Raw genomic sequence first — 23,480 nt, 5'->3', positions numbered from 1 at the left:
CGGCGAAGGTTTTGAGCATGTTCAAAACCATCGCCGAGGTGACGGCGCGCATGGCGCTCTCGCCGCGCTGTCGGCGCTCTCGCCGCGCTGTCGGCGCTCTCAATGGCGCTCTCGCCGCGCTGTCGGCGCTCTCACGGCGATCTGGCCAAAATGAGGTCGCCGTGAGAGCGCGACGAGAGCGCCGTCCAAGTGGAATGGGGGTATAACATATTATATTAGTAATTAGGATGTTAACTTTTATTCTATACTTCTACTTTGTATTATGTTTACGAATTCTTGCCATACTTTGTACCATGTACAATTGTTGTGCAATAAAGTTCTTCTGTATCCCCACCGATGTTGCAAATGATGTCCAAATCTTCATCTTCTATCATCATATAATTTGATTTTTGCCATTGATTAAGCTACATATGTCATACTCTCCTTTTTTGCCACAAAAGAAATAAAGGCATTTTCCCATTAGTTGTACAAATAAGGTCTTTGTTTGATAAATGACATCACAAATCCAATTTTGGTCGCTGTCGATCGCCGTCTAGTGGAAAGGGCACCTAAGAAGGTTGGAAGCCAGGCTATATGTCGTCTTGGGCATTCGCTAATTCGGCACTGCGGCAGCCGTACAAAAGGCCTGCAGTTCTAATCAGCTGGCTGCGTGCTGAGAGAAAACGTGCGATCGATGGTTAGGGACCGTGATGTACGACGGTGGAATTGAAACAGAAATAAACTTCCACATCGCGGCAGCAGAAAGGTTATAAAAACACACAGATAAACACAGGGGAAAACTTGAAACCACGTGCGTTAGAACCGACACCTAGAACTAGAACCGATCAGAATTGCCCTGAGAAAGTTAACAGACGGTAACCTAAACGTCGGCGTGAATAGAACACTTGACTGTGTACAAATAACATGGTAATCCGGCTTTCAACATAGTTGTATATCAACCAGTGGTTAGCTGTACTGATACTTAGAGCTACTATTTCCTGTCTTCCAGGCCGACTCAGCGACACAATTACGTAGTCCTCGACCCCTTTGTTGTGTCCGCTTTATGTTAGCCAAGCATTCCCTGCTTTTTACTTGAGCGGAACTCTCTAAGAGTACGGTCGTACATTTCATCGAGAGGAATTAACCGACCTCCGCAGTGTTGTATCTTCGTCTATGCTCTTTAATCAGGCAGTCTCATTCAGAGCTGTAACTTCAGTATACTAGTAGTCTCTGCTTTTAAGAGAGCGAAATCGTCTACATATCCGGTCGTAGATTTTAACGAGGGCAATCGTCCAGCCAATGTCTGCTGAGATTTATCGTCGCCAACTACCTGCTCTCTAGACGGACTAGACCAGTGAGGTAACTTCAACAGAGCCGTTTTCTGCGCCTTTAAGTGAGTGAAATTGTCAACATACAGGGTCGTAACTTTTAACGATGGAATTCCTTCACCCAATGTCTGCTGGGTTTTATCTTCGTCGATAAATTATACCTGCTCTTTCTAGACAGACGAAACAAGAAACCAAAGACCTCATACCTCCTAGAGACATTTAGAGTTTTATTTCTGAATTTCCAAATGCCCTAGCCATCACAGAAGTTAATGATCCCCATCCTCCCTTCCTCCTTTTATCAGTCCCCTCCCATGATCGCAATGCTACATGCAGTACCTGCAAATACTGCTAGGGGGTCCAAAACCACCGTGTTTCTTTGGTACCTACATACCAAAAATCATACAAATTCATCAAAAATATCTTAAATTATAAGTGCGAATGTACACACCCAAAAACGATACCCCCGTCGGAGTTGAACATCCTTCCCGGAGGTAACCAGTGCGGCACGTAACTTGAACAGAGCCGTTCTCTGAGGACAAGTCCGGCTGTCTGTACACCTGTTACTACTCACTAGGATGTCTCCCGGCCCTGTCAGGATGGTTTTGATACATGTACGTTCCCACGTGGAGTGTGTTTTGGCAGGATTATGTAGTGATGTGGTAGTGATGTAACATAAATCCTCCCGAGTAACGGGTCGCTTGTAGTCAGGTTTTAAGTCTGTGTTTGTTTGTCTGTTTGTTTGTTTGCTTGTTTGTTTTTGTTTCTTGCTATTTTACCAGACAAGCTGGAATCTGTTTCTTAACGCTTTATCTTCGTGTTGGAATTCACCGCAAACCTTTCTCATGTTCACATTTGATAGTACTTATATCACTTTCATATATACAACGAATTAGCTTACCGAAATTAATGTTGTGTTTCCGACAGCGGTGCTTAAAAAATGGAGTTTGTGCTAAATTGTAGGTAGGGATTACTGTACCTTTTTCTTTTTTCTTTGTTTAATTTCCGCTGAAGTGTATCTGGGCCGACCCAAGATCAAGCTTTGGTCGGCAGATTTTTTGCTTGGGTCGGTCGGTATATCTTAAAAACAGCGTGTTTTTTTCCCCAGCCTCCTCCCATCGACTATTAATACCCCATCCCTTTCTACAAGCGAGGCTACACGACCCTCCCCCCCTCGGGACCGTCCCGTCGATCGTGATGAATGTTGTGTCAGCGCAGCTCCAGTGCCGGCCCGTTGAGGTGGCCGACCCGGGCCTTGACACAACAGCCTTTCCTCACGCGTAATCTGCCGCCCAGATTTATTTAGGAGGCCCCATGCCCCACTCGTACCCAGATTTTCATGGTTAATAGATGAGCGGGGGATTCTGCGTGTGTATATATTGAACCGGCGCGGTGGAGCTGCCGACTTGTCCTTTATTACGAACCCGGCGTCACCACGAGGAGCTAGGAGGAGGAGAGATATTGGGTTTGCCACACACGCGCGCGCACACCGTGTGCAGAAACGGAAAGTGTTGGAGATTTACCGATTGCTACCAGAAGAAGGCGCACACGCGCTGGGGATTGTTGTCTCGTCCTTGAAGGAAGTGTTGATATACTCAAGGATGGTTCTGCTGTTGACTGTGAAGATGCAGCGCGCACTCAGGAGGATTGGAACCCGTGTCCGTACGCTCTTGATCTTCGGTGTCATCTTCATGGCGATTCTAGTGTTCCAGGTGGCGACATGGAAGCCCGAGTCGGACATGTCCGCGCCGCTAGCGGTGTCCCGGAGAACTGGCGACGGCGAGGCGGGGGCAGGGCGCGCATCGCACCGCCCGGCTCCCGGTGCCGCACCGGTGAGACAAGCGAGCTCTCCCCGCCTAGACAACGAGGTCGTCTGGGGCGAAAGGCCTCGGGAGACGGACAAGGTCTTCTCTGAGATAAGGAAATCTAACCAGCCTGAAAGTTCACCGCTTCAAACGAGCCCTTTAGCGGAAACAGGCGGGAAGTCCAACACCACGAGCCTCCCACTGCTGAACACTGTCTTCCTGCTAGGCATGAACGGTAAGACGTTGGCGCTGTCTTTAATGTTATAATCTTATTACGGTTTTTATACGGAATGTATAACAGTGCTTGACGGGGCAAAACGAGACAAATAAGGACAAATTTTCCCTGGGCCGGCCGAGACTTGACCCTAACCCGGTAGGAACGTTTCCAATGGGTAGCATATGTTCCGATGCGATACAGGTTTCACCGATGTCAACTTGATGGACGGCCGGTTCCGCGAGGCCGAGTCTATTGCCGTCGGCTGGAGAAGCACTCGTGGAGTGTCGGCAACGGGTCGCTTTTTCTTGTCTCCTTCAATTATTACCATACGTACATCAATGCAAGGTATGGGCAGAAGGGCCTCTCTCTTTTTTTTCTTAAAAACTATACGTTGTAGTGATTAGAGAATCGTGATATGTGGTAGAATAAAACATCGACAACTGCTAATTATCGTCCTTAATGATTGCCGTGAGAATTGTACATACCATCCAATCGTTCAAGTGTTTTATACGCAAGTACGCTATGATTTACGGTGTATTCATGTTTTCTGTGATCATAAAAACCCATAGAAAGTATTTTCTACTTTCCTAAGATACTTAACAGTGGCATACCTACATACACACGCTTAATGCATCGATGATAGGTAGTCCCATAGCTTTTTTTGAGGCCGCATGGGCAGTGAGTAGTCAGTATCGCCTGTGTCTAGGGAAGATATACTATAGTGAAGTCGGAGCCCATCCCTCTCCTCCCATCGCCTTTTTACCTCCCAACCGAGGTCAGGGACCTATTCTTACACCTGGATGTAGTGAGGAAAGTCGTGTAAATCGCCTTTCCCAAGGGCATGTACAACTGGCCAGGAATGCCAGGAATCGAACCTGCGACCTCTCGATTTCGTGTCAGCTAGTCTAGCCACTCGCCCGTTCGACGCCAGCTAATGCTACGGTCATATTTCCAAACCGGGGCCCGGCCGGACAGTAGGCGGGAACAAAAAGTATGGCATAAAAGACAACAAAGCACAGAAACATAAAAAATATCAATCATAAGCATAATTTGTGTTTATTTCTAGGCATACACTTGCCTTTTCCGTTCCTGCAAACAGCCCGGCCGGGCCCCGGTTTGGAAATGTGACCGTACTATAACATTCACAAGCGTCGTCAAAAAGGCATGTATATGGCGTGATATCTATTCCCCGTCTCTCCTCAAGCTCTCTAGGAGTCTGTGTGTGGTTGAGAAGTATTGTTCCTTTCCATGGCCGCAGGAACAGATCGACATCCCTTATGTCCACCCGACCGACAACTGCAGAAAAATTGGATAAACGCGGAGGCCGATAATATATATTGATGTTTCGGTGTTTCGTTCTTAGAGGTAATTGCACGATCAATGGTGAAGGATAGGGGAACCGACAAGACTGGAGATTGCTGTATATTTCGGGTACTTTTGGTCTATTTGATATGTATTTGTTTATCATTCTGTCTGTACATCTGTAACTAAAGGCCTCAACTATCCTGTAGCTGTTAAAAGGCGCTAGCCTTTGTAGCAAGGGCATCAAAAGGAACTACGTCACATTGCCCGACAGGACATTGAACTCTAAAGTATTGCACTGTCTACAAAAAACTACCCAAGGCAAAAATCGTTTAAGAACATTACCGCTACGTAAGAAGGCGAAAACGTTAGGAGTATATTTTGAAGACGATTCCATCTTAGAACCTCCAAGGGGGTGTTTCTGAGAAGCCTCGCTTTGTTTGACTTCTTCTACACACTTTTACTAGAAGATTGTCTTCAAATGGTTATCTCGATTTTCAATGTTCACGGGAGTTTTCACAAAACGTTTAAAATCATTCATTCTTTATCTATAAAATTCATTGAGCGATCTGTCAACTCTTTGGTCTCTCAGCGTTCGCAGCGCGGTTGCAGGCTATATTGGAAAGGGTGGGGGTACTGATACCCCTCCTCGTATTTTGAAGTGGAATAGTCCAGACTCCAGAGTGATATACAATCCAACATGTACGCAAAGACAGATCGGTATGATGATCGCCTGGGGAGCTTTCCCAGAGAATTAGACTGGAAAGACGAAATGTCATCAACCGTTTGGTTCCATTTACATCTGATGAGCTGCATATTCCATCAAATCAAACCGCCTGCCAACCTGCAGTGTTTTACCTGAAAAATGTGCAACAATAAAAGGTAACGCTGATGAAGGTTAGACATCCAAGTAATAAGATACGCCAAAGATAGTTACTCAAGCAACTGGATACAATTTGAAAAAGTCAGACTTTTCAGTCAGCATCCGCTATCTTTCGAAAAGGTAACGTTTCCAAGCTAATTCATAATGTTTACCTTCACATCGTCAAGCTTAACAAACTACTGCTCTGTTTATTCTTACTCAAACACATTCACAGTGACCAGCCCATCCAGCTCTGTCCTGCCACTTGCTACATAATATAACCGAACACCGCGCGCAGGTTCTCTGCTACACCTCAGTAACCATGGTGACAGCCTTATTTGTTTGGAAAAGGAGATCAAGAAAGGAAGCAAAAACAATATATTTTCCATTCGTTAAGGCAAACACAAGTCTTCATGACTCAGATTTGTATTCTAACTGCATTCTTTTATTCCTTACAGAATGCTATAGGTCACGACAAGCATACAGACTGCGCGGCTGCATACATATATTTGATTTTATGGTCGTTGGTTTAGCAAACAAAGCGGCGCGTTTGTTATACGGCGGAACCATATCATATCAAATTCGTCTGCGTCAATGTCATCAAGTAGGTTTTCTCCGGGCAATAACGGCCGAAGAAATATTTGATTTCTGTCGATGCGACGCGGTACTCTGCGCAACGATCTGTGCTATATTGCCGGCGATAAAAGTCAGCATTACGGAACTGCTGCCGCGGTGAAATGGCCACTCTCATCCCGAGGAAAGGGCCGGTAAGAAGCCGTAAAAGCCGCCTCAGAGGTCCCCTGTCGTCCGTGTTAAACATAACGTCTGGAAACGGTTCAGGGATTTGGAGGTCGGACGGTTGCAGATTACGACGTTATTATGTGACCTTCGGTGGAGATGTGATATGAGAAAAATGAAACATGAACATGAAACTGAATATCTTAGACAAACAACACGAAATCGAAGATCGTTGTACAATATTTATATTGTTTGCATGTGAACTTTGTTGTTTTATTCATTATTGTGAATTCATCATTGTATATCTATCTCGCCGATCATTTCGAATGCATTTTGACCTCAAATTCGACCTCCACATCTCATTCATTTTCATCTTCACTTCCTTCCTTCCACTCTAGTGTATCCAAATTATTATGGACACACAATGAAAAACACAGAGAACGTGACATTTGTAGTTCCACTTGAAAGCTGTCTGATATCGCTAACAGAAGATCAGATTTATCATTGCGTTGGATAGGGGCCTTACGAGCGTAATACCCGAGTACAACCAGGAGTTACATCTCTATCGGTGGATGAAAGACCCGCTTGTAAAGTCTGCCCTTTGAGTTTGCCTCTCGGGTGCCGATGCCACGAATACCTGAAATAAGCAGACTTACGTACGTCCAATTATCTGAGTTCTGTCTGGGACTCTGGTTAAAAGTTAAGGCAGTTATAGGGTTACATTTTTTGTTTGTTCTTGAAGCCATGTTGATTCGATTACTAGTATATGGATAACATCCGCCAGCGCACCCTTTATCGTCCGATTTAAAGAAAAACGTGTTTTCGACCATATCGTAAGGCGTACAAAGCAGCTGCAAAATGAGCAAGTATATGACGTAAATTGAAAATACAACAGATACTAATGTCCAAGAATGCCAAAGTCAACTCTAAAGTTAAAAAAGAGGACGTGAAAGAACATAAACGAAGAATTTATTGTTCGATACACCATACACTTCCAGCTTCTTGACGAAATTTCTGTTTTCTGGCTTTACGGCGTTCTCGTATCCCCCTTCACAGTCCAACCCTTTAGAAGCCCCCATAGGCTACAAGCACATGTGTGTGTGTGTGTGGAGCCTCAAGCCAAGTCGCAATCAAAACGAAAATGTGATTTCCTGAGTACTTGAACAGGAAAGGTGTTTTTCCTGGCTTTACGGCGTTCTCGTAACCCCCTGCTTAGCCCATCCCTTTAGAAGCCCCCATTGGCTACAGGCACATGTGTGTGTGTGTGGAGCCTCAAGTCAAGTCGCAATCAAAACGAAAATGTGATTTCCTGAGTACTTGAACCGGAGTGCCCCCCCTCTGCGGAACATTCATCAGCACAAACGGCGGAGGCAAAAGACGCGTCAAGTCGACACGTGAGCCGAATGAGAACTCATCACAAACCAAGAGTTCGAATACCTGACGTCTCCGTGAAATATTGTGGAAGGTGACAAATGGTCACAGAAACGTCGGTAGGAATAAAATGGTTGTGTACAAAGAATTCTGATATCATGATTGGACTGGAGTTCATGAATTTCGCAAATGAGGTTTTCGTTAACGTAACATGTGTTAAATGTTATATCACTTCCTGTCAGTCACTCTACTGTGAAAATCTGTAGCATATTGAAGGTACTACGTTATAACTGCGAAAACACAAATATATACACCAACAACAATATTTCACCGTGAATTAGTACCCCCTTCCATTGACGCAATGACCTGGGATGGCCCAAACTACTAGCTCTACGTATACCACCTGTGAACTCGACTTCCTGTCACTGTCGCAAGCCTGATCTTTGTCGTGACACAGTCTTCCTAATCACTTCCTGCCACTCTACTAGTTAACCTGTTAAGTCCTCTTTTCCGAACTGATCCTTTTGAAGTGTCAGCATAGGAACTTGTACTTCTAAATGCATTATAATTTATATTTCATCATTTCGTATACTGCTTTTGATAAATCAGTTTGATAAATTTGGTCAAAATGTACGCAGATCAACAGAACAACTACGCCAACATTCAGCAGGGCGAGAGAAAGTCAAATCTTATCGACTCTGAAGATATTGCAGCATCTTGGCTCAGCTGGTCGCTGTTCCTTTACACATTTATAAGTAAGAAATATTCTGCTTTCCTGCCAATAAACCTTCTCTACTTTGTCCTTAAGGACAACAGGTAAAGCTAGCGCCTATGCCACCTGAATAAACAATACTGCAAGTCTCTCCCTCCGTAGGCCATACTTATTTGATCATGTGGATGACATCCTCTGGGCACTGCAAAACTGATGCGAGCGTGAGAAAAAAGTGGTCAAGAAGGTTGAATAAATGATACACCAAACAATAGATTCTTTATTTTTTGTCTTCCGCATCTTTTTCTTTGACAGTGGAATTGACTTAAGCATCGCACAACATCAGTTTTCTTAAAACTTCTTGCAATTTACGGCATATATTTGCTCCATTTGCATCTTCTTTTAACGATTTACAGTATGGAAGCCTTATGGATTCTCGAGGTTGTTGAAACGGAGGAAAATTAGTTGATGTGCGCACGGATGTCATCCACATTATCAAGTCGCGTGGCCTTATGTAGAAAAGAAATGTAAGGTGAGTCATATGAAGGGTTCTGCTTTTATTCCTTTTGAAGGGTGACATTTTAAACACAGCCCAAGCGTTACCAGCTGTGTGCCATGCATTGAAATTAAAGTGACCCGGGCGTCCTGAAAAGACGCATAGGGGTGGTGCCAATCTCCATTTCTATAGCCCTTGGGCCACACACATTTGTGCTAGTCACTACAGCAGGGGGCTGGTCCGCTGGTAATGATGTGTGTGTTTAACTACCATACTCTTTCCCAAATGCTGAGTGCTAAGCAGAGAAAGCAGTATGTACCATTTTTAAAGTCTTTGGTATATGACTCGGCAGGGGCTCGAGCTCACTACCTACTGTGTGCAAGGCGAACACTCTACCCACTAGGCCATTGCACCGGTTATGCATGCAGGCCTACATATACATAACATGCGCTGTTTGTTGTTTGAAGGTCAGCGTGGGACGATATATACTGTCACTGGAGAACTAGGCTATGTTTATTGAGTCATGATACACAGCTGTACAACAGTGTGTAATGATTTAGTGGTTAGCTATTCCAGTGCTGGATGACAAGGTCGCGAGTTCGATTCCCAGCGCTAGCTTAGCTTGGTTGTCGGTGATTGGAACCCATTGGCACCCAATTGATTTGTAGTCTGTTGGAAGGGAAGTTGAGCTGGAGATCCAGTGTTTAGAATGGAGTTTTCAATTTCGTTTTTGCTCCGCGGGTTCGAATCTCGGCCAAGTGTTCAATCTTGAGATCGAAATGGCGCCTTGTCCGCTACTTGTGCGATACCGGTCTCGTGTTAAGAGGATCCACAAAACACGTTTTGTCTAAACACGTTAAACTCACCGCACACATCGACAAGAGCGGACGCGTGCGACGGATCAAACCTATCAGTTTCTCACCCAGCCTGTACTTAAACACTCTAAGTGCGAAGCTGGAGCGTTCTACCGATAGGCGCTTTGTCGGTGATGCGATATAGACACAAACACAGATGCAGAAATGAGATATTAAGTCGAACACAGGCTGCATGCAAGATTTAGTGGTGGTTTCTCTCTTACAATTTCTTACTTTAAACATATTGTAGTACAACACTTCCACGCAGTAAGAAGCATAATTCCTATTCACCAAGACTTTTGCAACTTATTTCAACAGCGGTGATTTGTTAGCTATAGTATTATGTTAAGTCTTAACATAATACTCTAGCTATCAAATTCAAATAAGCCAACGAAAGCCTGACGGTGCTCCGAGGCCCCCTTCCCCAGATTACGGACACATTCCAGTGGATTTTACTTCAATCCCAAAACGCTTTCTTCCCCTTCAGACAAGACCTAAGGGTCCTAAGGGATTCAAGTACTAACCAACAAGAGGAACAAAATTATGTGCCCATTGATTACGACGCAATCATTCCGCCCCAAAACACTTTCCCCTTATTCAAAAAAGAGCTAAGAGGATTCAGTACCATCTACAAGGGGCTGAAGTCGTTACACTCGTTTATTACACCGCAATCATCCAATCCCAGACCACTTCAGAACAGCTAAGTGAATTTGGTAGCATCAAGAAGTGGGGAGAAAATGATTTATACATTTATTACAACGCATTCATTCCTCCGGGAGAAAAAGTCACACCGATCGAACTTTTTCTGATATAGTATTCTGCGCAGTAGTCTCAAGCGACTCGCCCTTGTGGACAAGAAATCGATTATCTCATACCTTCGTGGGTTTTTTTTCAAATTCAATTTCTCGTTTTATTGATTATTGTGAATTTCTCGTTCTGACTCATGTATTTTCCCACTGGCCCTCAGACTTGTACATTGCAGGAAATTTGAAGACAGGAAATGAGATTCCTTATTCTAGGACCATTCTGGGACCTTTGACCTAACTTCCTGTTGGTGTCCCCGACGTATCTAGCATGTGGAAACTAGCATGCAAGGGGGGTAACCTCACATTTGACCTCCACTTCCTATCAGTCTGAGATACACCATTCCTACCTTCACTTCCTACCACTCTACTGTCTTTAAAATACAACGGACACACAAGCAAACACAGAGGAAAAATGCCCCTGCAGTTTCAGAGCAGGGGGCCCAAACCCACACCACTTCGCCCTTACACCACGAGCTATCTGCCACCAAAAATCAAGACCATAGCATGTCCAGGTCAGGAAAATATTGAAAAACGGAAGTTCTGCTACAGTACCAAGGTCACAAACCAGGGGGATTAAAATCAACGTTGACCTTTGTCTTCCCAACACCTACCAACCACATATCATTACAATTCATCTAAATCTAGAGGTACTTGAGTTATGCTGACAGTTGACTACAAAATCTTGAAACACAGACACATACAGACACACAGACACACCAAAAACTATATCTCCATTTTTCATGGAGATAGAAACCTCCGTATACGGAGGTAAAATGCAGCGGGTATTACGAATTCTTTGACCCAGTATGTACACGTAGGACTGTCTCCGGGAGACTTGCCGCGTCAGCCATGTATGCTGGCCTTGGAGGAGTTTTGTGATGAAGGATTTTAATGAGATTATTAACGGACCTGAGCCAGAGGCAGCTTGCTTAGGTCTCATTTCCATAGGACGGACACCGTTGGGCAACTGAGGTAAAGGTAGTCCCAAAACCTTTTTAAGGCCGTAGGGACGGTGGGTTGTTGTCTACTGTGTTTAGGGCACGGTACGCAATTTGCCTACATTTGTCATTTCACGTTACACTGAGAACAGTTATCATGGGGGTAAACAATAACATACCTGTACCGAGCCTACTCATAAGCATTGCTAAATATGCGATATTTAAGAGCTGGTGTTACAGCAGAGATAGAAACATCATGTCCAAACCCATGTATATTTTCCTAGCAGACCTTGATAATAATGTCATGTACTGCAGTATCCCTGCATTTCAATCTCTTGGAGATGTGCTTAGACGACTTAGTGCTAAGGTCCTTAGACCCCCATTCCACTAGGACGGCGCTCTCGCTGCGCTCTCACGGCGACGTCAATTTGGCCAGATCGCCGTGAGAGCGCCGACAGCGCCGTGAGAGCGCCGTGAGAGCGCCGAGAGCGCGGCGAGAGCGCATTGGGAGCGCGGTGAGAGCGCCATGCGCGCCATGCGCGCCGTCACCTCGGCGATGGTTTTGAACATGTTCAAAACAGTCGCCGTGAGCGCGCCGAGGATGGCGATGGGATCAAAGGGCCGCAGCGAGGGATCAAAGGGCCGCAGCGATCAAGGATCGCAGCGAGCACTCTACGAGGATTGAATGATTGAATGGTCTTAACTGTAGTTCAAACAAATTTCATTCTTGAAGCGGTGTATCTTGAATTTTCTGGGAATTTTGTGGTCAAATCAACATTTTCCTAACGGGTAATACAAATTGACGAATAACTACAAGTACTTGCTTCCATTCAAATTAAATTCCCTCCAAGTTTTATTGTCTGTGGTTCAAAAAGTGTTTACAATTCTGTGATTTACGTTTATATGATAACGTAGCATGATAAAATTTATTTTTTTATAGCAAACAGGTTACATGACAGACAAAAAAAACATATTTGAACAAATATATAACTTAGGACACACACTAAGCGACCGTGCAGCGATCAAAATTGAATCTGTTTTCCCCTTGATTTTATCATTCAAATAAGATGCAAGAGGCAAAGGTACGACTGAGAAGACAACAAAGCACACAAAACGAAAAGAAAATTCGTTCTTTATCTCTAGAGTTCGTTGAGTGATCTGTGAAATCTTTGGTCGCTCATAAAAAGTTGCGGACATTTGACATTTTGGTCGCGCTGAGGTCGCCGTAGAGATTCCACTTGAGCACGTTTTCCAGGAAATCGGCGCCTCTCACGGCGCTCTGGTCGCCGTGAGGGCGCGGCGAGAGCGCCGTCCAAGTGGAATGGGGGTATAACTATGTTACCAAGCACTGTTGTGAACACTTAGCTGTTCATCTGGAAAAATAAAGTGCCGTGGACGGACACGGACATGTTTGGAAAAAAAAACGTATTGGAAGGCGGAGTCGCAGTTTACTAGCGCAATTTAGCGCGTGAGATACCCGCTCAACATGTGATAACGACATTCATACATTGATTCCATACATGCGACTTGCCACAAAAACTAGCGCAATTTAGCGCTGTCATGTGAGATACTCGCTTAATGTGTGATAATGACATTCATACATTGATTCCACACATCCACACATGTACATGCGACTTGCCAGAAGAACTGCCAAAGTCGATAAACCTCTTCAGATCAGATTGATCGCAGGGATCATTCCGCCCGGTAGAAACAAATACCGACTTAACGACGAGATGACGAGGATCCCCGGGATTTAACGGGCTTTGGGTGATTCGACCCGCCTGTGGTGGTTCACCCTCTGGTGTTGGATGAAAACAACCGGGGCTTTGTCAGAGAAATTAGACAAGACGAGCTCGAGTAAGGCCCCTGTCTAGTCTTGTTGAGCGCTACCCAGCTGAGAAAAGACAAGTGCAGTGGTAATGACATCTGGTGAAACAAACAAGCTTGGTTTCTGGATCACTAGGTCAGGGATTCTAACCCCAGTCTGCCATGTGCTACGGTTAGGGGTTCTAGTCCTTCGTAGGGGATTTTTGACTCCCTGTCTCACAACCATGGTCGGTGCAGGGTTGGGAGTAGCCTGAAATATATTCTATTCTAACCCCAGTTCGCTTCTCTGGTAATATCCAAGCAGAATATGACTTTCCCGAATTTGATTTTTCAAAATTCACCACGACTTTTAAAGACTAGAAGCTATAGGCAACCTAGCCGACCAACTCCCAACCACAGATGACATTTCTCACGATTAAGTCCGAACCATATGGCCTTGAGGTTTGGTGGCCATGGTCAGCTACATAGTGCCACACTTCGAATACGTTGAAACGACCGTTACTTCTTCACAACCTTTGGCTGTGTGCAAAGTTTGCAAACTCCAAAATAAGCAGAACAACATAAACTCAATTGAAATATAGTTTGGAGGACGTTTAGATAGAGACATTATATGACATCGAAACGCTTTCTAATTCATTTCTAATTCAATTCAATTTCTATCACATTTTGTGTTGAAGGTCCTTTTACCACGTACCGAGAAGCCCACAGGTAACGTAACAGTACAGTCAAGAAGACATTCTCGAAATAGAACAGGTCATTCTTCCTCCAGATGTCTAGAATTGACCATCATTCATATCTTGGCACTGCTGTCACTTGATGTATCCGTTTTATGCAGCAAGTGCAGACCGAAAATTGCGTACAAAGCTTTCAAAAAGGTAAAATCACTTCGCGAAAAGCACACACTTGACAGAGTGACTGATAGACAATTTCTCGCAAATGGATTTTCGATGATATCTTGTAATTTCCTATCCATCTTGCAATTTCTTAACAATGGCGCTAGGTAAGGTGCTTGAGGCTTTTAAAGGCTGCACGAATTTTCTGCCAGGAATTCATCCGAAAGCTTTGACTTCGAGATATATCGAAGACTATCGATCGTGAACGATTGTCGAGTTCTGTAGCACTGCAGCTTGCTGTCAAAAGCTCCTGTCACACATTCAGGCCTTTCTCACGAATTACTCCCGACCACTCCCCAACCAAGGTCTGCGCTGGGTTGGAAGTAGCCTGGAATCCATCGTATTCTAACTCCAGTTTGCCATGTATTTTCTGATCGCATCTAAAAAGAATGTGACGTTCTTCAGTTTGATTTAACAATATTCATAGCCGGCTGGTGCAGGCGACTTTTCAAGAACTCTTCGACAAAGTCCCAACCACAGATGACCTTGCTCATGACTGGCTCCCAGCAATGGTCTGTGGGAAAGTCGGTAGGCCATGGTCGGCTATGTGTGACAGGGTTTGAGAATGTATAACTTAGAATGAGGAATTTCTTTAAGCAACGTTAAACGTACTGTCTTGGAGGCCATTGTGTCTTCTTCCTTCTTTTTAGCTGATTAATGTTTGTATGCCGAAGTTAGCAAATTGTAAGAAACTTTTTGATGCTTTTGACGAAGTGATACGCAGGATTCGAACCACTAACCATTGGTTCGTGAGGGTGAACGATGAAGGTTAACATGAACAATTGCAAAACATACGGTTTTGTATATCATAGTAGCTTTCCTCAGTCTTTTTCAGTCTTCGGCCATTGTTTCTTCTTTCAGTCGTTGTAGAGGCATTAGGCATTGGACTTACATGTTATTTGAATTTTTTACCCGTTAACTACATTCTGTAATTTTTTACCGTTGCAGTGTCGTACATGGGCTGTTATCACGACAACGTCCTGCCCAATCGGCGAGCTCTACAGGACGACTTCTTCGCGGACTACCGGAGGATGACGATCGAGAAGTGTCTGGCACACTGTAGGAGGAAGTAAGTGGATCTGTGTTATAAGTATAATACCAGTTATGCTACTTTATTTTCAAGTTCATGCATAATTGCCTCATTTGCGTAAATTTGCATAAAGAGCCCTAGAACCATGATGTTCCACCGAGCCCATAGAACAAGTCAACACACCTAAAAATGATCAAAAGTCATCAAGCTATCATTCCATGATACTGGACTAAATATGTACAGGGTGTGCTACGTTTCTCAACTTCTAGGCCTCTTCTGAGAATCTCCTCCTGGACTATATAGTTAGGGCCTGGTCACATTCGTTGTACGGTCGAAAACTATGTAAGACCGTCGTATACGATCGCAAACTAACGCCATTCTGTGGGTAGTAGGGTATGTGTCGTACTGACGTACAGAATTTACGGAAAAGGCTGTCTTAGATTCACGTCACTGGTTGGTTCTGTCACAACCTGCTGGAATATTCTACGACATCAAAATCGTGCCACGACCTACGACGAATAAGAACACCCCGTCATGTCATAGGTCAACGTTCACAACAACGTTCTCATGAAACGATTTCCTGCCTAAGACTTAAAATGTCTTTTGACTTTTGCCAGCATCTTTTTCTTTACCCTTCCATTTTTAAACCATTGAGTAAATCAATAGATTTTAATAGGAAACACGATCAACGTGCCACAAGGCTTCAGTAAAGTTCTAATCGCTTTATTTCTCTCTTGAGGGATTAACAGCGAGCTGGTAATATCTACGATCATTTCTTTCTTGTCAAATACTTTTATTTGTGGTGTCGTTCGTTGCCATTAGAGCGAAAATCAATATCATTCTGGAATCTATTTGATTCATCTTTGTAGTATATATTATTTCTTTATTGTATTATTGTAAACGTTTTCATTTATCCCAAGTAATCCAGGCTTTTAAGGCGTGTTGACACTGTAATAACGTTCATCTTAGTCATTACAACACTGCACGAAATGGCCTCGTTTCCCGGCGTATACGTACCGGGATTTTTCTGTATTTTTGTCGGATACTGACGGATACTGACGGATACATGCGGATTCGTGTAAGGTATCCGACTATTTCCGCACCGGTATATGGAATATTTCCTGAAGAATCCGAAAGTAAGGGATTTTCGACGAATACGGAGCCGTACACTGTACGGAAATGCCACCGATCCTGACGGATACGAACAGGAATTTTTCTGTATTTTTGGCGGATACTGACGGATACATGCGGATTCGTGTAAGGTATCCGACTATTTCCGCACCGGTATATGGAATATTTCCTGAAGAATCCGAAAATAAGGGATTTTCGACGAATACGGAGCCGTACACTGTACGGAAATGCCACAGATCCTGACGGATGCGTACAGGGATTTTTCTGTATTTTGAAGAAAATGGTGAATACTGACGGGTACAGGTGGACCCAACAACGAATCCGTAACGGATCCGACTATGTGCTTGCATTCCTAATTTAACTATACCCAAAACATCATTTTGAATGACAGGAAGTTTGGGAAAGCCTGTATGTAACATATGTATCATTTCATATCTCAACATAATGTATTTCTAAGTTCAAAAACTATCAAATACAATACAATACGGAAGTACTATATGGCTAAATGATCCATTTCATTTGAGACAGGCTGAGGGACATCCACATACTCAAAGCACCACTGCATATGCAGGTTAATGTCGGTAAATTGGGGTTGTGCAAGCACAATGTTCTGAAAAATTATGAAATGTATTACAAGTAACACCATCACAACATTGTGGTAATATTTACTACTGTATAGTGCCCTTGGACCAAAATTATCTACATGTTCTAAATATTTCACTAAAGTAATAAAAGCCTTATTTGTGGTCAGCTCTTAGTCTAAAAGCCATCAGATACAATTATTTCAAATACAGAGGTTGAAAATAGAAAGTAACATTATACTGTCTGAAGAACTCCCATGATGACACGCCACATTTTAAACGTAAGTAGCATATGCCGTGGAACTGCATGTGTATAATCGTCCTCTCCCCATTCTCTGACTACATCTGAGTTCACTTCTTCCATGCATTCTTGGTAAGGGACAGGCAAGGCTGATTTCTTCTGTATCTGCATGTTGGACTCAGCTTGGAGTCCATCTTGTGATGAACCAGTTCCTATATGATAAAACCAAATGATGAATAAATATCAATTCACGTATTTAAGGAACATGTCACATGATTTTGACATGGGCTTCGTTTCATCACAGCAGCTACAAAAAACACGGGACAATGGATATCCATCATGCCTCTCTCAGCTAACATTGAAGTGTACCGATGATGGACTTACCAAAGGAGCCTGAGGTACTCAGCAGCTGAGCATCTGACAGTTGATTGCTTTGTTCCCAGCCAAGGTCCTCACAATATGTGCTGCATTTGTGAAGGAAGTATCTGCCGATGCTGTACTGGATATATATATATAAATGGAAACAATGACAAATATTAAACATATCACATAATCACATGTGTAAAAAACATGAATCTGGGCATCGTTGAATTGACTACGTAAAACTTACATCTATAACTTGAATATGATATTGATCAAACATGCACAGCTATAACTGAATGAAATAATCACTGAGGCACACTACTGCCTCCTTATAAGTTCTAGTTCACTATCCACAAACTGTGGGATCTTTGTGGGACAAATACTTATGACATTTTCTTCCCTTCCATATCTTTGATTATCTTTCCCTCCACTGCTTGCTATTTTGTATCTGAAACGTTAACCAGACACACATGTCTGCGGACCATTGGCAAGAATGAACAAATTGAAATTTTAAATTTCCTAGATCCTAACGCCGTAAAAGGGCAGGTCGGCTGGAGAATTCTTATTGACATGCGAATGCGATGATATGTCAAGCCACAATAAGAGGATAACTGACGTCAAAACTAGTTAGAAACGGGAATTTTTCAATTTGTACTTACCAAAGGGCAGTCCCTCAAAATGATGAATCAACTCCCTACCAGCGTTTACAAGGGGGGAGGGGGGCGACGAATATTGCATGCACGAAGAAGACAACGTCGCAATTCCGTGCGTTTGAGTTTACACCGAATTCCCTTCGACTCTCAAGTCACTCAAAAATCACTGGTCGACCATGGTAGACTCTGGCGATGCCATGTTAAGCACAGAAGGTGATGAAACGCCGTTCTTGTCTGTGCTGTTAACCGAAAGAAAACCGTTAACGTTTGTCGCGCCCAGAAGTGTCTTGTGGGTAATTTGGATATCCGACACGAATCCGTGTCCCGTACACGTCAGGATCCGAGACAGCTCATGACTTCTAACATATTGGCAAATCTGAAATTCTAACATATTGGCAAATACATAAAAAAAATGAAAGATCCGAGTAGATATTGTATCTGTACCCGAAACGTATCCAGACGAATACGGCATCGGAATTGCTGGATCTGAGGTGTTCCTGGTATTACTATTTGTCCGAATTTGCTCGGAAACGTTCCGTATCTGTACCCGAAACATATGAAGGATCCAGACGTATACGGCGCGGGAATTGTCGGATCTGAGGTGCATCGGATCCAATCGGAAACGTTCCGTATCTGCTATGATGCGCAATTCCGGATCTGTTGGATACGTCAGGATCTGAGATCATGCCGCGTGCCGTGCAGTGTGTATTTGTTGGTCAGGATCCGAAGCAACTATCGACAAACAATCCGAAAATCTCTGCCATATTGACAAATATCTAGAAACGAAGGATCCGCGCAAATATCCTCAGGTATCCGACGCGCATCACGGATCCAGACGTATACGGCGTCGGAATTGCCGGATCTGAGGTGTACCTGGTAATTGTCTGAATTTGCTCGGAAACGTTCCGTATCTGTACCCGAAACGTATGAAGGATCCAGACGTATACGGCGCCGGAATTGTCTGATCTGAGGTGTATCGGATCCAATCGGAAACGTTCCGTATCTGCTATGATGCGCAATTCCGGATCTGCTGGATTCGTCAGGAAATGAGATCATGCCGTGCCGTGTGTATTTATTCGTCAGGATCCGAAGCAACTACCGACATACAAACAATCCGAACATTCCAAATATCAAAAAACGAGGGATCCGCGCAAATATCTTCGGGTATCCGAGGCGCATCACGAATCCAGAAGAATACGGCGTCGGAATTGATCGGATCTGCGGGCACTTCAGTATCCGAGCAGTGAACTGGGATTTTTCCGGATTCGCTCGGAAACGCCATGAGGCCCGATTCCGGATACGTCGGATCCGTCAGGATACGTGGCCATTTCGTGCAGTGCAAGTCATTATGAAGTGGGATTAAAATGTAAAGTTTAACACGAAAGGAAATCCAGTTTCCTTCGTGTTAGTAATTAACTTCTTTATGCGGTAATATTGTGATAGATATCAATTTGTGATAGATATAAGGCCACAGCAAGTTAATCTTAAGGATAACATCCTCTACGGACTTCAAATTCAATGCGAGAGTGCGTAGAAAAACAAGATGGGTAAAAAAACGACATGGCTAGATTTTCAAAATGGGGATTTTAAACGTTGTGACAATAGAATTGAAGAATAAAACATGGTATCTTACACAACAAATATTTCATTCCTGTATTCCAGAACTACATTGTACACTCATGGCTACCGCAATAGTTTAAGTTGTACAACTACACTCAAGGCTACCACATGACAAATCTTCCCATTTCGATATTTTCTTGTCATGTTGACCATCTCCGCAGAGGAATGATATTTCTTCTATTTTTTCATCAGGCGAAAATCAATGCGTGCGCTGATGTCATCTGTGGCCTAAATGCATCGTTTGAAATTGAAGAAAAGTTCTAGAAATGAAATCAGACATTACAAACAGTTCTAAACCTTATTCCGATCACAACGTTCAATCAGAGGATATATATAACGCTTGTTCCTGGCTCGTTACACTTGATAAAACTAATCCTATGCCATTTGCAAATATTGCTTTTTACCGACGGTTAATAACGTCTAGAGCACGCACGTTACAGGCACTACGCACTATTGGACCTCAACGGATGCATTTAACGCTCCGATTCCAATTGCATTCTGCCGTTGTGCTCACGGTGAGAGGACGAATTCATTATGGCAGCCGTTCCCTATGAAATATGGAGTCTCTTACAGAAGCCTGGCATACTGCTATACTTGTCGTCAAATGGGAATGTATATTGATGTAACTTAGCTTGCACAAAATTCATGAAAAAGAGGTGATATACACAGCAAATACATATTGAATTTAACTATGTGCTATATGCCATGGTCAGCACATGTATGAATTAGTAGAACTAGTCGACTGTCAGACATGACAGACATTCCAGGTCATGGGGTCAATGGAAGAGACTACTAGTCCCCGGGGGAGCTTGGGTAGCGGACTAAAGCTAAGAAGGCTGGACTCCAGGCCATTGAATTATTAGTCTCTGGACTATTCAAGAAGGCTGGACTCCAGGAGTTTTTTGGAGTTTTTTGCCTGTCTGTTTGTCTGTATTTTCGACGTTATATCTGTATTTTTCATTTGTTAGTCACGTTCACGGTAGAGTGACAAGAAGTTAGTGATCAATGGATACATGAAATGTTGAAAGAAACATTCAGTGCATAATAAATCCACTACAATCAAACAAGACATACGACAAAGTATAAACATTACACGGAGGCGTGAGATCTTCGAACTCTTTAATATTGCCCATCTTTCCGGTAGCCTGCGGACATATCCTAGCATCATTCGTCTTCCCCAGGCCTGTCTATCTGCTTGTGTAAGACATCGCTCAGATGAAAGTAGCCCGGAGAATCGATCGGCCACCTGTTGCCGGACAGATCTGGGCCTCTCTGCGTGGTCAGCCTTAAATAAATAACACGCTTCGCTAGGATTCGGACAGCATTTGAGGGATTAGCTTTTTTACCTTATTTGTTGTTGTAGCCTAAGGGCCTCCATTCCACTAGTACTTGACGCGATCGCGCTGCGCTTTCGCTGTGACCTAAATCGGATTTTTCCAATCCTTGATTTCATAATTGAAATTCCATGCAAAATGTAAAAGTATGGCTGAAAAGACACACTCACTCACACACTCACTCATGACCCATGCCCTCAATGGAAAAGACAACAATACACAAAACATGTTGATTGTATCTATAAAATCCGTTGAGATCTCTGTTAAGCATGAGTTGCGTATTAAAATGTTTCTGGTTTAGGTTAGGTTTGCAGCCGAAGAAGTGATTTCTTAGGTTCGATCACTTGGCTGCACAACGATGTGTCAAAGTAGAAAACAACTTTGTCCCCGCAAACTTTACTAAAACCAAAAATATGTTAATGCGCAACTCACGCGCTCTTAAATATACCCGCAAGAGTGACAGGGCCTTTAGATTTCATGTCGCAGAGAGCGCGGCGAGAGCGCCGACCTAGTGGAATATAGGTACTGTATAACAGTACCCTGTACTACATTTCAATAGCGACACATAAATTTGCTGGCTGCGATGCTGTTTCTCATGTAGCTTTCAGATATGAACTGGACATTTACACTGTCAACTGAGATACGGTATTTATGAGATATTGACATTGCAGCGTGAAGTTTTAATGGTTTAACGCGTTGATATGTATTATCTAAATCTTATAATACGCGTTGTATTGTCTTCAAGATATATCTGGAAATTAAAAATCACGTTGTATTGTCTTGAAAATCTATCTTGATCTCAGAATACGCATTATATCGTCTTGGAAACATATCTTTATCTCAGAATGTGCGTTGTATAGTCTTGAGCATATGTCTTGATCTTCGAATTTGCATTTTATCGTCTTGAAAATATATCTGGATTTTCGAGTTTGCGTTGTATTATCTTAACAATATATCTAGATCTCAGAATATGCACTGTATCGTCTTAAATACATATCTTGATCTACCAATACACGTTGTATCGTCTTGGAAATATATCTTGATCTTACAGTATGCATTGTCTTGGAAGTATGTATGAATATATATTGATCTCAGAATTCACGTTAATGATATCTTTGGATCTCAAAATACGCGCGTTGCACTGTTTCTTAGATTGTCCACGATATCATGATAAACGCTCAAAGCTGTTCAACCTTCTTTCCGCTTGCTCAACAGAATTTGATACATTCCATTCTATAGATAGATTCAAAGACATTCTTGAAGGAAACAACCCTTAAGATAGGTAGATATATCCAAGAATGTTTAGATCTTAGAATAGTAGTGTAAGTGATAGGTTCAACTCGACATGTTGAATTATTGATATACTTGTACGTGGGTTAATCATTTTGTATCCCATTGTTTGTTGTTTGCATGTATAGTTGTAGAAGACCTGACGGAAGTCGCTGTACTTAAGAATATCTTAAAGTTCTCAGATCTTACAGTAACGGATGAAAGACCAAAGGGATGAAACATTCAAACATACAAGTCATTTATCTTGCTGTAGTCACTTATCTATACCTCCTCTGCTTCACTCCCGGCGCTTTGATGTAAGTTTCATAGCCCAGATAAGATATGAGAGGATATGACAAATATCTGCGCGGCAGTCTACAAAGTCGCTTTCAAGTAGTTTCACAGTTGATACATTTTAACAAGCTTATATACAATATGTTAACGACGCAACGTTGACGTTTTATGATTGAACACGTCGTTTTCACAGTATCTTCCTTGATCTTAGAATGACGGATTAGAAACCGAAGGCATGAAACGGGAGATCCATCCGTCTTGTGCCGGTTACTATCCGCCTCTTCCGCTTTGTTGGCGTAAGTTTTACGACGGAGATAACGCAGAGGATATGAGAAACATCTGCGGGGATCCGGAACGTCGTTTCTCGGATGGTTCGCCTTCCACGCCGCCGGAGGCTAGATTGATCTTGGGTTGACATATCGCGTCCATTCCGGCGGATTACCCGGACTCGGTGACAAATTGGTGGATCATACTCTGCCGAGGCTTGCTTTTCCGAGCCGCAAGTAACGGTAGTTGTGGGCGCCAAGCTGTAAAAAGTCGCCGTGCATAAATTCTAATAACCACTAACGTTATATGTGGAAAAAAGGTAAAGATACAGGAGTACAGTACAAAGAAAGAGGCGAACGCTTTATCGACAGGCAAAAGTGTAATGGAGCCTCTCCGCGGCTATCTTTGCCTCTCTCTGTGTTCGGTGGTTTTGTTTTAAGGGTGTGTCTGAATGTTTGTGTTCTTGGGTGTTTCTTGCTATTCAAATAAACTGTCAGATTGGTTAGACGTCTGGGGGAAGACGGTGTCACCGCAAAGGTCAGACTATGGGAAGTGACAGGAAGTGGAGTTCAGAG

General features: G+C 43.2%; 1 protein-coding gene and 1 long non-coding RNA gene across 2 annotated transcripts in view; one reads left to right on the top strand and one right to left on the bottom strand.

Annotated features, from left to right (window-relative positions):
* The first annotated feature begins 2,550 nt into the window (after positions 1 to 2,550).
* LOC136439181 (sialate:O-sulfotransferase 2-like) overlaps positions 2,551 to 23,480 on the top strand; it is a 47,538-nt gene continuing 26,608 nt past the window's right edge. Inside the window, exons 1-2 of the mRNA XM_066434438.1 lie at positions 2,551 to 3,344; positions 15,071 to 15,191. Coding sequence (XP_066290535.1) covers positions 2,906 to 3,344; positions 15,071 to 15,191 — 560 coding nt within the window. The 5' untranslated portion in view covers positions 2,551 to 2,905. The remainder of the gene's footprint in view (positions 3,345 to 15,070; positions 15,192 to 23,480) is intronic.
* On the bottom strand, positions 16,531 to 18,588 carry LOC136439176 (uncharacterized). Its single transcript, XR_010756498.1, has 3 exons — positions 18,128 to 18,588; positions 17,490 to 17,604; positions 16,531 to 17,317 (listed from the first exon to the last, which is right to left on the bottom strand). It is a non-coding gene; the product is annotated as an uncharacterized lncRNA (long non-coding RNA).

This window comes from Branchiostoma lanceolatum, chromosome 1, assembly GCF_035083965.1.
Source record: "Branchiostoma lanceolatum isolate klBraLanc5 chromosome 1, klBraLanc5.hap2, whole genome shotgun sequence".
NCBI classification, from domain to species: domain Eukaryota; kingdom Metazoa; phylum Chordata; class Leptocardii; order Amphioxiformes; family Branchiostomatidae; genus Branchiostoma; species Branchiostoma lanceolatum.
Note: the sequence above shows the minus strand (reverse complement) of the source record. Positions and strands in the feature narration are given on the sequence as shown.